Below are 16,941 nucleotides of genomic sequence, written 5' to 3' on the forward strand. Positions count from 1 at the left end.
AAAGGAATCATAACTGAATCGCTCCACAAATAGGGTGAGGTCTTTTTTCTTTAATTCCTTTGATACGCTAAGCATTGCAAAGAGTCAACTGCTGGTGTCAGATTTGTAGATGAGATCATTGCGGCCACAGCGCATCAAACACAACCCTCACTGTGTAGGATCCTCTTTTTTTTTTCACTTAAATTATACAAGTAACAGGTGGTTACCTGAACAGGGAGAAAATTCAAATACTACTCAGAAATGCATACTCGAAAATGTTAATGTCCTTCACCTCCCTAATAGTATCTCCTTCACAGGGTGAGTATAACTTTAAATGAAGAAAATGATTTTAATGAAGTCAATTTTAAAAACTGGCTTCTGGCCTAAGAACCAGAATGACAAGTTCAACCTGAGCCCCATGGTGTGTTCTGTTATCAGTCACTCAGTGGCAGGTGGTATCTTTTCAGCTCTGATGGTAGGCATGCCGTTATCCGGGGCCCAGGTATCATAAATGTGTTTTAACTGCATACTCTTTAATATCACTTTGTGATAAGTCGAAAGTTAATTGCTCTCATTTTAGTTTTCTGGATGGGATGCAGTGGAAAACAGGCCTGGGAGTCGGAACACCTGGGTCCCAGTTAGAGCTTCTGTGACCAGTCAGCCCCATGTCCTGGAGTGTCTTTGGTCCTGAGTCCTCACCTGTTAAAAATAAAAGTGCAAGTGTCTGCTTATGAACCTCCACCTCTAAATTCCATGTTTGCACATCTGAGTTATTACCTTCTCTTTATGGTACTCATAGAAGTAGAAAAGTAAAACATCCAATTGAAATGATTTTTCTTTTCTGACAACAAGTAGAATTAGCTGATGTGTGTTTTGGCAAACTGCTACTCCTATGGTTCTGTCTTTTGTTTCGATCCCAAAATGGTTTATTTTATATCTCAAACTTATATTCAAATGATTATATCTGATTTATTTTGCATGTCAGTCTGACCACTAAGCATATGTCATCACATCACTGAATTTAGAACAGAACACAAATTTGCTGTGTCGGCTCCTCTAGCTAAGATGGAGTCTAGTCACTTACAGCCATCCACAAAAGAATTCACAGGGAAGACTACTAAATAACAATAACAACACCCAAGAACTCAGGTGAAAAATTAAAAATTTAAGGCAGATTTCTATTAAAAAATTTTTTTCTTAAAAAATATTTCCACTTCTCTGTTTTTTCCTTGCATCCTGCTGCCGCCAGAGAAGGTTTAACAGACAGACACACACACACACACACACACACACACACACACACACACACACACTCCATTCATTTTTGAAGGAGTAGGATGATTGAATAGGCACAGAAGGAAAAGCAGAGATGTGGTTGTTTGTTTTTCCATTAAATTTCAAGACTCAGATTGAAAAAAAGACTCTAAAATAAATAAATATGCCCTTAAAAAGTCTCAGAATCTTAAGTGTAGGCTTTGTCTCTTTTTTTGGGAGGTGGGGGAAGGATTATAGAGAATCTAACGAAAGCTATGGCCTATCTTTCCAGAAAATGCATAGAGAAATCACACATTTTGCAAACATTTCTATGGACACCAGTTTCAGAATCCATGGGTAGTCATTGGAGAAAAAAAAAGATTTAAAAATATTGGAAGTATGATTACTGGATATATTATATATGTAATAGTGATAAGCCAGACCCTTAGTTTTCCAAAACGTTTAATATATAATTTATGTATGGTGTAGATTAACTCCCATTTACAATCCAGTAACTTACAAAAAAACAATGTTAGCAGGTTTGGTTAAACAAATCTGGGTCTCAGACCATTGTATCCCTCTCTGGAACAGTAGGGGAAAAGTAAGGAAATCCTTCCATTGTATAACTGATCTGTTTCCTTCTCAGTTGTGGAGTATGCCTTTTAACATACATTGTCTTACACTTAAATCTATATATTCAGCATCCTTAGTAAGGCAGGACTCCTGTGGTGGCCCTTGGATACTTTAATTATGTGCATTCACCTCTGAAATGCTGTTAGACAACAGGAGACACAACCAATCCATAGAGACCCTCACACTAAATTGGAATGGTCTTGATTGATGTCAGGTTTGAACCTCCACAAAAATCACTGATGCTTGTAAGAATTCAATGATTTCTGTTGCTCACACCATATCACTCCAGCCAATGTTGATGTGAAGAATGTGTTGGCAGCTCACCAAAGACATGTTGCCATTGACTGTGTTGTTTTTCGGACAGAAATAAAAACCTGTCCTCGTTCTTTCTGAATCCCTCCAGGAGTTCTCATTGAGCCACAGAGAAAAGCAGTCTTCTCAGACTTTGTTTTTAAAAAAATTGTAACAGGGGCCAACCCAGTGGCACAGTGGTTAAGTTTGCGTCTTCTGCTTTGGTGGCCTGGGGTTCGCTGGTTCGAATCCTGGGTTCAGACCTACGCACTGCTTGTCAATCCATGCTGTAACAGGTGTCCCACACATAGAGTAGAGGAAGATGGGCACGAGTGTTAGCTCAGGGCCAGTCTTCCTCAGCAAAAAGAGGAGGATTGGCAGCGGATGTTAGCTCAGGGCTAACCTTCCTCCAAAAAAAAAAAATTGTTACAGATGAGAGGTCATAGTAATACTTTGAAACATGGAGTACATAAAGAAAAAACTAAAGAGAAAAGAGAAAAGAGACTCCACACTTGGGGGCTGGAGTGGCTTTACTGAGTCCATGACTTTAAAGCATGTTGAGTGGCAGACAAGTTACTTCTCTAACCAACATCATGAATGGAGCTTTTTCCATCAAAGAAAGGCCTTTAGGAAGTGATTAGGTCATGAGGGTGGAGCCCTCATGAATGGGATTAGTGCTTTTATAAAAGAGACCCCAGAGAGCTCTCTTGCCTCTTCCACCACATGAGGTTATAGCAAGAAGACGGACATTTAAGAACTAGGAAGTTGCCCACACCAGACACCGAATCTGCTGGCACCTTGATCTTGGGCTTCTCAGCCTTCGGGAAGTGTGAAAAATAAATTTCTGATATTTACAAGCCACCCAGTATACAGTATTTTTGTCATAGCAGTTCGAATGGACTAGGACAGAAGACATGGCAAAAATGGAACAGGAAAACAGGTTCTAATACCATGTCAATCCTCCCAGTGATAACACACTCTGAGTAAGAGAAGACCAGGATGGGGAGATGGAGCAGTCAGCCCAGAGGCTAAAAGCACAGCGTCTAGAATCTGGCAAGCCTGCCTCTGAATCCTACAGCTGCTACCCAGTGGCTATTTGACTCCAGATAAGTCACCAAACGTCTCTAAACCTCAGTTTCTTCATCAAAGAAAGGGGTCTAATCATCGTACCTATAGTTCACTGGGTTGTGAGGGTTCATTGTAAGGTAATTAGTGCTGGGGGCACCGTGAGTACCTAATAAATGCTTGTTATAATTATCAGTGTCTTTGAAGGAGATATTGTTATGAATTTCATTTCATAGAATTATTTTTAAAAATAGAGCTGGGAGGTCCTTTGAGGGCAAGAAGTATTCACCTCTCATACTATATGTTGATGCGGGGTTGGTGAGCCAAGGAGTTGAAAGAAAGATTTCGTGGACTCTCAAGGTCTGGTAGTAGTGCTGTTTTATTTAGAGAATAGCGTGGAACAGCATGGGGACAGGACCCATGGGCAGGCAGAGCTGCTGCGTGGGGACAGGACCCACGGGCAGTCAGAGATGCTGCTGGCATGGGGAGCTGCTGCTGCTGCTGCTGTCATGGGGGCAGGACCCATGGGCAGGCAGAGCTGCTGCTGGCATGTTGCTGCTGCCGCTTCTGCTGCAAACATGGGTGGAGAGTAAGGCTAAATTTAAGGCATAGGTATGTGAGTTATCTCTTTATAAGACAAAAAAAAAGGTAAAATGGTACCAGTGCCGGTAGGGTCTGGGCATTGGGCGGTCCCACAACTTTTAGATAAGAATCAAACCGGATTGAGTAAATGGCAGAAGTCACCGCTTAAATATTATGTTCAGCTAAAGACAAAGGAGGATTTTTTTTTTGGGGGGGGGGATCAGTTACATGAGGTTGCCAGACAGTAAACAACTTAAGTCCTTGCCTTCCCCATTAAGAGTTTCCAGAGGTAAGGCCATCCCCTCTTCCTTCACAAATGCAAATGTCTCTCAAAGGCAAGCAAACTCTGCTCCTCAGAGCCTGCTTCTCATCTGCAGTTTTAAAATTAACCAGCCTAAAATCCTCATCACATGTAACACTAAAGAACTTGTGAGCAATGAAAATCCTCCCTATTCTCCCACAGACTGCCTCTGGCTGGATGCACATTTAAGAAGCTGAGACCCAGTCAGATAACTCCACGTAAGAAAGGGATGAATGTGAAATCCTCCAGCACAAGAGCGGCCCCAGGATACAGTGGGCATGAATGCTTGTTGAATGATAACAGACTTGGAATACGAAGAAATCTTGAGGAGTGTGGTTCAAGAAAGGAAAGGGCACAAAGGTTTTTGTTTTTTAAAGGGAGAAGGAAACAAAAAGAGAATTTGGGCAGCTGGGAGAGGAAGGTGGAATGTTGGGGGGGGGGGGGAAGAAGTGTTTAAAGGAAACCGTAAGGACGTTTTGCTTGTGATATGTGTGATGCAACCCTCCTGCCCCTTCATCTTCAGTAGAAATCAACACTGCCATTCAAAGCCTTCAGAATCATACATAGGGGATTTTGGCACGTGACAAAGCAGGCACCTGACCTCCAGGACAGGCACTAGGCCCGGGAAGCCCAGTTACATTTGAGTTGTATCTCGATGAACAAATAGGGACTCAGAGAGGTCAAAGGATTTGCCCATAGACATAATTAATGGCAGAGCCAAGACTAGAACTGAAATATCCCAATTCCTGTTTCACTGGACCTCCCCATAAGTCAGCGGGAGGCTCCCGTAGGCTGCTGCCTTACTTACTCAGTCTCACATTGAATGAGTCCGAACATGGTCAGTATTACACATTACTGGCTCTGCCCACGCACTGAGTCTGTGTTCACAGATGCTGCACTGTGACTGAGTGTCCAAAGACTCCAGCCCTGGCTGGACCATGTATCGTCCGTGGAGCCTTGGAAAAGTCACCTCCTCTCTGAGCTTAATTTTCATTACCTGCAAAATGGGCACTAAGACTATTTACCTCTCAGTGCCTTTGCAGGCCTAAGTGAGATGGTGTGAAAGCTGCACGTAAAACAGCACGTACTGGACACGTTTATTAAGTAATTATTTCTATTATTATTTGTTATACTTGCAAGTACAGTATTTCTTAGAAGACGTCATAATGTTTCCCTTTTTCCTACTCCCTGAACTAATGGCTCACAGGAATTTAGGCATTTTTTTGGTCTTATTTTCTTTCATTATGTAATACATCATCAAAATAGAATTTAAAACATTATAGAACAAACTTTATACATAATTTCTTAACTCAGAGACATCCATTTTCAACATTTTATGTTTTTAGAACTTTTTAAACTTTGCATACATTTACATAGACTTTCAAATTGTGCTCTTAATACACAATTGTTTGCATCGTTAAAACATTTTATTTAACGTAACATTTTAAGCATTCTTTTATGCCATTAAATATTCTTCAATGACATGATTTTTAATGACGGCACCATTGTCTATTATGTGGACATATCGTAATTTATTAAACATTTTCCAATTTGGATAGTTTCCCACTTTTTTCCTATTATAAATAGTACTTTGATAAACCCCTTTGTGTATAATCTTAGTTCTAAGCTTACTAACATCTCTATACCTCAGTTTTCCCATCTGTAAAGAAGCAATAAAAATACCACAGGCTTCCCTCAGTTGTTGAGAGGATCAAGTGGGCAAATGCATCTAAAAGACAGAGAATTTTGCCTGGCACACAAGCCTTCACTGCTGTTAGCTACTATTCTTATTACTAACTTTGGAGATTTGTGGTTAGTATTCAAAATATAACAAAATTGACTCCTTGCTATTAAGTACGTCAAATTACGCCTTCTAAAAATACTGCAAGAAACATTTTTATGGCTTTGTTCAGAAATTTGCTTTTTCAAATTACCTATAATTTGCTGGACATTTCGTTATGAGTCGTAATTGAAAGTACGTTTGGTCAGATTTTATTTCTGTGCCTCAGGATGTCCTTGAAGGGAAGGCGAGGGTCTCAACATATTAGAAGTAATTTCCTGGCTTTAGAGTTTAAAGGAAATCAACAAAGACCAACTTATTTGATTGGCCAAACACTTGTTTAACAGGGTTAACATCTAGTTAAGGTAGCTTCTTGGTATTTCGTGGTTGGACTAGCAGCTGTGGGTCAGAAGTTCAGAACAAAAAGTGAAATCCTAGGATTAACTGTCATACTCCTGTATCAAATATTTTTCTGTTGAATCAAGTTCCCATGGTAATTTTTTCTGGATGAGGCTTTGCCATCACTGCTGTCTGCCACATTCTCAGTTGGCACCAACAAAGTGGAATGGAGAAGAAAAGCAACTCAGCTGGGGGAAGACGGCTTTTCAGGACCGTGTCTGTCTCCTGAGAGCCACGGGGATCCGCCGATTCTGTGGATTTTGTTGGGTGGCAGCATGAAAGTGAAGAGCGTGGAATCACAGACTGCAGTCTGAGCCCTGGCTCTGCCACTCCCCAGCTGTGCGGCCCCAGGCAAATTACTCAGGCTTTCTGCATCTCAGTTTTATTCTCTGTAGAAGAGAGGTGGTAATAATAACAATCCTTACCTCACTAGGCCCACCCCAACTTTACAGGATCCCAGGTAAGAGGACAAACCAAACGCCCAAATAACAGCCCATCTCCCTTCTCTGTCTACCTGGTTCCTCTCGTACTGTGAGGAGCCTTGTGTACGCTGTCCATCCCCCAGCCTGCAGGTCCTAATCCTTCCACATACTGCACTTCTGTAAGCCTCCCTGGGAGGGCATTCCTGGAAAGAGACCCATGCAAGCCCTAGAAGAAGGCTTGGGCCATTGAGGCAGGGAATTCTGGGGTCCCAGGCAGCCAGAGCTTGGTCTAGAAAGGGAGAGTGGGCTGGGGAAGGTCGCAGCTTTCTGGCCCCCCAGGAGGGAAGTGGCAGGTAGAGGGGTCTCTCAAGTGTGGGGCCCCTGTTGCTTAGGTCTGAGGATTAGAGATGAGTCAATGCACGTACTGTGTAGTGCAGTAGCTGGTGTGGCACTAGCCCTTGAGAAATGAGGGAAGCCGTTGTTACTGTGGTGGCAGCACTGTTGTTGGAAGGGCTTTCAAGGATAATCTTGTCCAGCTCCTTCGTATTATGTGGTAGGGAAATACAGAAACATTAAAACGAACCACAATCAAACACATGTATACGGCAAAGCCAGAACCCGAACCCAGGGCTCTCATCACTCAGCTGCCTCTCCCCTGCTCCACACTGCAAGCTCCTCAGCAGCACCTAGAGTTTGGGGTCAGCACCAACTTTAATATTCACGGTCCACAGAGTTGACCTGTGCTGGCACAGTCTCCAGAGGGGCGGGGAGTGTGTCCTTGGAGAAGGAGGACGTCTTCAGTGGGAGCCGGCGCCCGGTAGCCTCCTGTGAAGGTCAACCTGATGTTGGAACACCTCAAATATTTACTGAACAGTGAGCAGCACAGCCCTTTCCTGGATAAAGAAGGTGACATTTTGTCCTTGACAGCAGTGTATTGAAAGAGCCAGGACTGAATATTTTTAAAGTCAGAAAAACCTGCTCTGGTTCAGGAATCAGATCTGTAGAAGGACTGAAATTCTATTGATGGGTTAAACATAAAATAAAAGTAATTAAAAAACTTATTTTCTTGTTTTAGTTTTAAAGCTTTGTTTCATTTTATCTATAATCAATACATTCTTTGACTTTTTAGAATCTGAAGACTTCTTACATGATTTATATTTTTAAAACTTTTAATTATGGAGATGCTCACACATGTATGAAAGCAGAGGGCAAAATATGATGAGAGTTTGCTATAATGATGCCCCATGTTCCCACTGTCCCAGCTTCCACAGAGATCATGTCCGGCTAACCCTGTTTCATCTATAAACTCTCTTCCTTCCCACTCTGGCAATGGATTTTGAATTAAATCTCAGAGCTTTTATCATTTCATCCATAAATACTTTGTTTTCTATAAGATTTTGAGGAACACTTTAAGCTCTCTCTCCATCTGGCTGTTTAGACTCAGCTTGCTTGACTGGGGAGAAGAGAGACCAAAGCTCGGGCCCTTCGAGAGGCCTTGCGTGGTTATAGGTCCAGAGAATTCAGAGCACATCAGCTTGAAAACGGAGCCTCTTTTCATTTGGCCGCCAGGCTGGAACTGAATAAGGGAACATTTTGGATACTTTTAATTCCTTGCTGAATTTCTGCCAACTCTGTATATGGTATTTCCATAAAAGCCTTGTTTTCCTTCCCTTTTCTTTGAAGAATGAAACTTCTTTTCCCTCTTTTTCAGAGAGAAGACTGTCATTCCAGCCTCCTCCATCCCATCTGCTGCTGCTTGGCTTTGCTTCGGTTTGGTTCCAGCGCTGGTCTCAGTCTGCATATTCTGGGCTTTGGCAATTCACTTGGGGACCCAGGGATGGGGAGGGTGCCGTGACGTGATGTCACTGCAAGATTACTGCACTTCGACCACTAGAGCTCAACTGAAAACTTTAAAAAGTTCTCTTCACAGTCAATGTATTTTAAATCATTATCCTATAAAGACTGAGAGGAAAAAAAATATTAGAAAAAAGATTTCACATTCCCCTGCCAGAGACATTGTTCTTATTTCCAGTTGAACGGCTTGGCTATTAATTAAGGCTTCGTGCTCAGCGGCTATCTCCTTGTCGACATTCCTGCTGCTAATCGTCATATATGTGACACATGACTTCTGTTTAAATGCTAAAGTTTATTAGAGTGGAAAAAAAAACCCCTCATTTATACAGCAAAGGAAAAGAGATTAGGAATAAAGTCCAACCATTTGCTTATTCATCTGCATATGGTTAAAAGATTGAAAAGCATCCACTGGTTTCTGTTTCACTGTTACAGGCAGGCCAAGGAGCAGGAGAAGAAACGCCTTTTCCTATCTGTGGTGTAGAAATGTATTTCTTCCTTTTGCCTTTGGGGTGAGAAATCGTTTCCTTTCCTCATATTAAGCCAAAGTAACCAACCTTTGGGGGGACCAGCTCCTTCTGAAAGGTCATTGTTCTAATTACCTATTGCTTTGTAACAAATTACCCTAAAACTTAGTGGCAGAAAACAGCAAGCATTTAATTCTGCTCATGGACTCTGTGATCCAAAACTGAAAGGGCACAGGACCGAGGAGGACTGTTCTGTCTCAGCGTCAGCCAGGAGGATTTGAAAACCTGGGAGGGGCTCAAATGGCACGGCTGGAATCCTCTGGGGGTTTCTTCCCTCACATGTCCAGCACCTGGATTGAGATGAACACTCAGATTCGACTGTCATCACCGACACATGGCTTCTCCATGTGGCTTGGGCTTCTCACAGTATGGTGGCTGGGTTCAGAGGGGGCATCCCAAGGGAGAGTCCAGAGGGCAAGCACGTCAAGTCAGAAGGCCATTTCCTACTCCTGCCGTATTCCAGTGGCGGGGCAAGTCACTCAGGCCAGTTTAAAGTCAAAGGGAGAGAAACCCCAGGCTCTACTTCTTGACCGGGAGGTGGCCAGGTCATATTGCAGAGGAGCACGTGGATGGCCAACTTTGGAAAATACAATTCACTCAGATGTCTTGGCTCTTGCTGGTGTGAGGCTCTTTAATGAGGCATCTTCAGCAAAGAGGTGGGAGAGGGTGTTACTTCATGCTGCAGCCATCCATCATCTTCCCCCAGCCTCCCCCCACTAGGCTCTTTTCATCCCCTTCTTACTCAGCCCTTCCCTGATAGCCATGCTTTGTCTCCAGCACCTTCAGTCTTTGTTTAGTCTCTGCCCATGGGCAGAGGTGGAATCACTATAAACAAAAATTCTCCCTATAGCAACTTCCTGGCTGCTGTGCTTAGTTTTTCGTTTTGTCTTTTTTCATCTATATACACATTCACAAATAAATATGCATAGATTCCTTGACTATTGATGACAGTTTTTTTCACTGAAAAATATTTCACGTACCATAAAATTCACCCATTTAAAGTGTGCAATTCAGTGGTTTCCAGTGTATTCATAAAGTTGTATAACCATCACAACTATCTAATTCCAGTACATTTTCATCAGCTCCAAAAGAAATCCCCTATCTGTTAGGAGTCACCCCAATTCCCCTCTCCCACAGTCCCTGGCAACAACGATTCTACTTTCTGTCTATGGATTTGCCTATTCTGGCCATTTCATATAAATGGAATCATAACATATGTCGCCTCTTGTGACTGTCTTCTTTCACTTAGCATGTTTTCAAGCCTCATTCATCTACGTTGTAGCATGTCATGTATTAGCACTTCATTCCTTTTTGTGGCTAATATTCCATTGTACGGATATACCACGTAAGCCATTCATTAGTTAGTGGATGTTTGGGTTGTTTCCACTTTTTGGCTACTATGAATAATACTGGTATGAACATTTGTGTACAAGTTTGTTTTTTTTTAAGATTGGCACCTGAGCTAACATCTGTTGCCAATCTTCTTTTTTTCCCCTTCTTCTTCTTCTCCCTAAAGCCCGGCAGAACATGGTTGTATATTCTAATTGCCAGGTCCCTCTGGTTGTGCTTTGTGGGACGCCGCCTCAGCATGGCCTGATGAGTGGTGCTAGGTCCGCGCCCAGGATCTGAACCGGTGAAACACTGGGCTGCTGAAGTGGAGTGTGTGAATTTAACTACTCGGCCACGGGGTCGGTCCCTGTGTATAAGTTTTTGTGTAAACGTTATGTTTTCAATTCTCTGGGGTATATACCTAGGAGTGGAATTGCTGGGTCATACTGTAACTTTATGTTTAACCTTTTGAGGAACTGCCAAACTGTTTTCCTCAGCTGCTGAACCATTCTGCATTCCCACCAGGAATTTCAATTTCTCAACATCCTTGGCAACACTTGTTATTTTCCGCTTTTTTTGACCGTAGCCATCCTAGATGGTGGGAAGTTATTGCTGTACTTGGTTTAAAGAGATCCCTTCTTTAGGCCATTTACACAGCAAGGAAGTCACCTTTGTCACTTGGAGACATAAGGTTACTGAGGACTGACCATGTGTCAGACTCTGTGTTAAAGCAGTATGTGTACCATCTAGTTTGATGCTCACAACTCCATAAGTAGGTACCATTGCCATGCCTATCTGACAAGTAAACAAACAAGGCATCAAATGTTTTGTTAGAAAAGGGATGGAGTTTGCAAGACATTAATTTCCCCTGTTAAAAAAAAAGTTAGAGAACTTGGATTAACTAAGGCAAGAGTTTGGTAGTCTAAGTGAAAGGTTAAAAAAAAAAATTTTTTTTAAAACAAAACAGAAAACCCTTGGCAGATTGTGGTTGGCAGAATTCTAAGACGGTCCCCAATATTTCACCCCGTGGTGTCCACATCCTAATCCCCATCCTGACATATGGGTGGGGCCTGTGAATATCATGGGATATCACTCCCCTGATTATGTTACATTAATATGGCAAAAAGGATTTTGTGGTTATGATTACGGTCCCTAATCAGTTGACTTTGAGTTAATTATAAAGGAGATTATCTTAGGTGTGTCTGACCCAAACATGTGAGTCCTTAAAAGAGAAGCAGCAGCAGTACAGACTCTCCTGCTGGCCTTGAAACAGGTTACCATGAGTCTTACACCCACAGGGAACTGAATTCTGCCAACAACAACTGAAGGAGCTCTGAAGAGGATCCAGAGTTCCACATCAGAACCCAACCCCGGCCGTCACCTTGATCACAGCCTTGTGAGACCCTGAGTGGTGAACCTGTGAAGCCCTGCCTGCATTCGGAACCTACAGAACTGTGAGATAACACACGTTATTTTAAGTCACTAAGTTTCTGGCAATTTGTTACACAGCAACAGAAAACTAATACACAGATCAGTGACTGACTCAAGGCTGTGAGAGATGAAGTCCTTGATGTGCCATTATGTAAGCAGCAGTTCTCAAAATGTGGCCCAGGCACCCCTGAAGGTCTTCAAGAACTTTCCAGGGGTCCGTGAGGTCAAAACTATTTTCATAATAATACTCAGATGTTATTTGCCTTTTTCCTGCACATTCTCATGAATTTATAGATTTTAGATGCTATGTAATGTGTGATGATATCACTGCTCTGATGGAAAATGGAATGTGTCCTTGTGTATTCTTGTATTTTAAAAATTTCTCTGTTTTAATTTCTAATGTGGTAAATACCGACAAATATAGCACACATAAACAAAACTTTGTTGAGGTCTTCAATAATTTTTTAAGAGTGTCATGAGGTCCTGAGATCAAAAAGTTTGAGACCCATTAGTCTCATGAATGAGACTGTAACTAAGTAGGTCTAGACAAAGCCAGAAGGTATAAGAATTTACGTTTTATATGTTTAGTTAATGCCTACATTTTGTCCAGAACTGTGGTGGGTGTGACCAAGAGTGGAGCAAAGATACAAAGCTAGTATGAAGTATAGTCCCTCAAGTAAGGCAAACATAAAGAAATAATTCTTCCCTCCACAGGCGTCTCCCAGTACAGGGTATTGCAGTGTGATGGCAGGGAACTCAGCACCAGCTTCAGGTCTGGGTGGCTGTGTCACAGAAGTGTTCAGAGAAGAAGTTGCTGAAACAAGGCTGTGGGAGACAGGGAGGACTTTATGGGGGAGGTGAAATGTCAGTTGGGAGGGGAAGTGGAAGGACTAAGGCATTACCCTTCAGATCTCAGCTCAATCATCCCTTAGAGAGGCCTTCCCTGATATCGCTCTCTAGAGCACCCAGCGCCTTATTCCCCATCACTGCTCCCTCTTCATTCCTTTCCACCCCCAGCCCGCTTTTCTTTAAACCTAACATAGCTATTAGGGTAATAAGTCTGGCTGGAGCTAAAGGCGTTGGTTCAAATGCCAGCTCTGCCACTTTCCAGTTATAAAATCTTGGATAAGTTACCTAATCTCTCTATGCCTCAGTTCCCCAAAAACTGTGCTAATAAAATAAGGAACTTATGTTGAAGTAGCTTAGACTGTGACCACGGGACTGAAAAGGAAAGCGTGGAGACGAACTAGTTCGAAGGCAGCATCAACAGGGGAACTGAGAGGACAAGGAGAGAAGAGGACGAAAATACAACAGAAAATTCTGGGGATATTAAAAAAAAGGCAACTAATTATAAGTGGATTAAGGAAAGAAAGTAAAAAACAAAAATTACTCCAGAGTCTGTTGTTTGAGAGATATGACAGAGGCTAGCATCAGTTCACTACCCTGGGGGAAAAGGAGGAGCTATGTCAGATCCATGTTTAAAGTGAGTTGGCAACAAGAACACAACTGTAGACAATTTGTTTTTAGAGTGCTAGAGTGATGGGCCCGAACAGAAGAAAGTTCAGGGCAGACAGGAAAATCTGGGTGCCTGCTCATCGTGTGTTGGAGCTGAAATCATGGGGAAGAAACTCCGTGAGGCACCCAACAGTGAGCTGTACGGAGAAGGGTGATCTTCTTTAACACTCACGATGACATTCTTATTGTGGATGAAAGATGCTTATTACGATCAAACTCCTTTTGGTGAGATGGGGCTTTTCAGAAGAAATAAAGTACTGACTCAACCGAAGGACCTGCACAGGAAGGGGTAGTATGTTTCCCAATTTTAACCTGTCTTCGGAAGGCCATGCAAACAATGTGTTTCAAGTTGCTTTTGTAAGGGGAAGCTCGGGTCAACTCCTTTCTAGCAAGGACCTCTTGCTTTCAATTTAAAATCATACGACATTCCTCTTGTTGACACGGTTTCATAGCACTCTTCGTTCCAGGCTAAAGCTTCCTGTAACGACTTCTGGACGTCCTATTTGAAATAGCCAGACTCTCTGACCTGGGAAGCTGCTGAGACCCCTCAGGACAGCTGAACTGCAGATAAAAATCTTCCAGGGAAGTAGGTGTGGGCAGGATGTGTGGTTTCCCTGCCTCTTGTTGAAAGGCTGATGCAATTAACTTCTCATGAACAGCCTCTTCCAGTAAAAGCTGCATTCCAGAGTGTTTCAAGGGCGATGGGAAAGGCCCAGCTAGCTGCTGATCTTCAGCTGGAGTTGACACTAGCGCACTATCTTTCTTAAGCCGCAGAAATGCACAGCAGGGAGACCCCTATCACCTCAAACGAGCCCCCTTTGCTAGTGTGACCTCGAGGACGCAAATTAGCCATAACACCACCACATGGCAGAGCACGCACTTGTTTACCAAATAATCTGGAACTAAGCAAGAAGGCGTGATAACATGTGCCTCAGCCTAATTCTGAATGTGCAGAGCAGCCTGAAGCCGGGAAGACATTTCTAAACTTTTAGTGATATAACACACACAGACTCTTTCTCTGATGTTCCAGGCTAACCACTGGCTAAATTAAGGCTCTACAAAACATCTGGGACATGTGTTTCTGGAAAAAATCATGGCATCTTTTCGACAACTCTCCACAGCCTAAGCAGTGTCAGCTCTGGCCCGACAGGAGGCCCTGCAGCAGGATTACCTGTGGGGGCCCAGGAGGCCGCCCCGGTGCACAGACAGGCATTAACGCAATTGAGCGCAGTCCAACTTCACTCATCAACTATTTACTTAGTGCCGCTTAGGAACAAAGTACAGAGGAGACAAAAATTCAAAGATGAATAAAATGCACGTGCTACTGTCCCTAAAAAATCACCTTCTCTCTGGAAAAGTCGAGCCTTATTTCATCTCAGCTCCTGAGATGATCTTGCAGCCCTTTACGTCAGTGGAAACACAGCCAGAACCTGAGATCTGAGATCTAAGGTCAAAGTACGATGAACTACCGCATGGCTGCCCCATGGCCGCTGGCTCCAGACGTCAAAGTGCTTTTACTGTTCTGAGAGTCTTCTGCTGTGCATTTCTCCAGCCAAAAACCTAGGAAAATGTCCTGACAACAGATGTCCCTTCTTTACTTTATTCAGAGAAGGAGAGGCTCTAAAAGAACAAGAAAGGCTGAATCAGCCTCAGCTTCTTAATTTCACACCGCCTCGGGTAATCATGCCTCTTTTCACTAAAAGACAATCTCTTCACCAGTTTCTTACCATTTCTTTATTAGATTTAAATCAAACTTACAAAAAAGATTTAAGAGGAAAACATTAAAAACTCAACTACTACAAGAGGTCTTCTCCTTGTCTGTTGCCTTGTTAAGGGAGCAGAGCTTACAGGGAGGGGACTGAATTCCCATTAACCGAGGAGTCCCCTGGGCCAGGCCCCACACTGGGTGAGCTACTTCCGTTGCAGCTGACATGGCATCATTCAGAGCACAGCTTCTCAAGCAGGACCAGGTAAATAATTTGTGGGGTTCAGTGCAAAATAAAACGTGGGTCCCTTGTTCAAAATATATTAAGAAATTCAAGAGGGTGACAGCAGAGTATTAAACCAATGCAGGGGCCTCCTAAGTGTGGATCCCCATGTGACTGCACAGGCCACATGCCCATGAAACTGGCTTTGCTCTCAAGACAGGCTGCCTGGGCTTGAATCCTGGCTTTGCCACTTACTAGTCATGGGATCTTGGACAAGTCATCTGTAAAATGGGGTTAATAACAGTGCCTACCTCACTGTGCTATCATCAGAATTAAATGAATTAATATTTGAAAAGGGCTTAGAAGAATACCTGGCATACAGCAAGCACTACATAAATGTTTATTAAACAGATACCTGACTGAGCCTAGACATCTCGAAATGCCAGAGATGACTACAGCCATGATGTTGTGAATTTACTACAACATTTTTTTGATGTTTGGAGAGTTTGGATTTCTGATAAACAGAATTATGGTTTTATTACTCTGACAGGAGTCACCTTTTAATTTATTTTAACAATTAAACAAGACATTTTTAAAAAGATATTCTGGATTGAGGGCAACAACTCACAAAGCAAAACCAAAGAACAAAAAAAGACACTGGTTTAGGCTCAAGGTTCTAGAAGCCTGTGGAGTACAAATTGTTGTGAAGCCAGTTTAACACAACTGCTTCCTTGACACTGAGAGGGTTCACTAGGGACTTCGCTGCTTCCATACAGGAAATAGAGCCTATTGTACCTGAACAAAAACGAAGAAATTCCTTTCTTTTTCTTTTCTTTTTATAATGCAGAATACTGTAAAAAAAAAAAAAAAAAACCAAGCTGCAGAACAGGAAATGTTACTAATCATAGAAATTCTAGATTTAGTTCTAGAAAAAAATATTAGTAAAACAAGTCAGAAGATAACTTGCAGGTAGTGATAGATTTTACTTTTTTTTTTTTTTTTTTGCTGATGAAGATTCGCCCTGAGCTAACACCCATGCCAATCTTCCTCTATTTTTTAGTATGTGGACAACCAGCACAGCATGGACGCTAACAGAGCAGTGTAGATCTGTGCCTGGGAATCGAACCCGGGCCACTGAAACAGTGTGTGCTGAACTTAACCACTAGGCCACCAAAGCTGGCCCAGATATTTTTATATAGAAAAGAAATTTGGTGCACAGAGGCCTAAATACTTAATGGTGTATTAATGTTTGTTTTCTAAGAGCGCCCTCATTTTCTTCACTGGGTTATTTACACATTTTTCACTCCTGACCACCACTAATTCTCAGAACTTTCAGAAGCCTTCACAATAAACATGTAGTTTTCTTTCCCTGAAACATAAATATTGTTGACTGCAAAATTCTAAAGCAGTAAGTTGTCATTTGTCAAACAATTCGCCCGAGGTACACAGATTTGGGATATTTCTCCTTAAGAGTCGGCCACTGAACAATGAAGTAATCGGAGAGGTGAAACAGGATCTTTCCGGACAGGGATAAATCTTCTACTCGGCAGATGCTTTCAACGTAGACAATGATCACTTTCTTTATTCCTAGTATCCCAAGGAGAAGGGCAGATATACAGATAGGAACACATGTTCCCGGTCCGTTACACAACAC

The 16,941-nt window shown here is 42.4% G+C and overlaps 1 protein-coding gene across 1 annotated transcript in view; it reads right to left on the minus strand.

Annotated features, from left to right (window-relative positions):
• Window positions 1–16,011: 16,011 nt before the first annotated feature.
• Window positions 16,012–16,941, minus strand: part of ALG14 (ALG14 UDP-N-acetylglucosaminyltransferase subunit) — a 90,776-nt gene continuing 89,846 nt past the window's right edge. The window contains exon 4 of the mRNA XM_014836355.3: window positions 16,012–16,941. Coding sequence (XP_014691841.1) covers window positions 16,711–16,941 — 231 coding nt within the window. The 3' untranslated portion in view covers window positions 16,012–16,710.

This window comes from Equus asinus, chromosome 16, assembly GCF_041296235.1.
Source record: "Equus asinus isolate D_3611 breed Donkey chromosome 16, EquAss-T2T_v2, whole genome shotgun sequence".
In the NCBI taxonomy this organism is placed as follows: domain Eukaryota; kingdom Metazoa; phylum Chordata; class Mammalia; order Perissodactyla; family Equidae; genus Equus; species Equus asinus.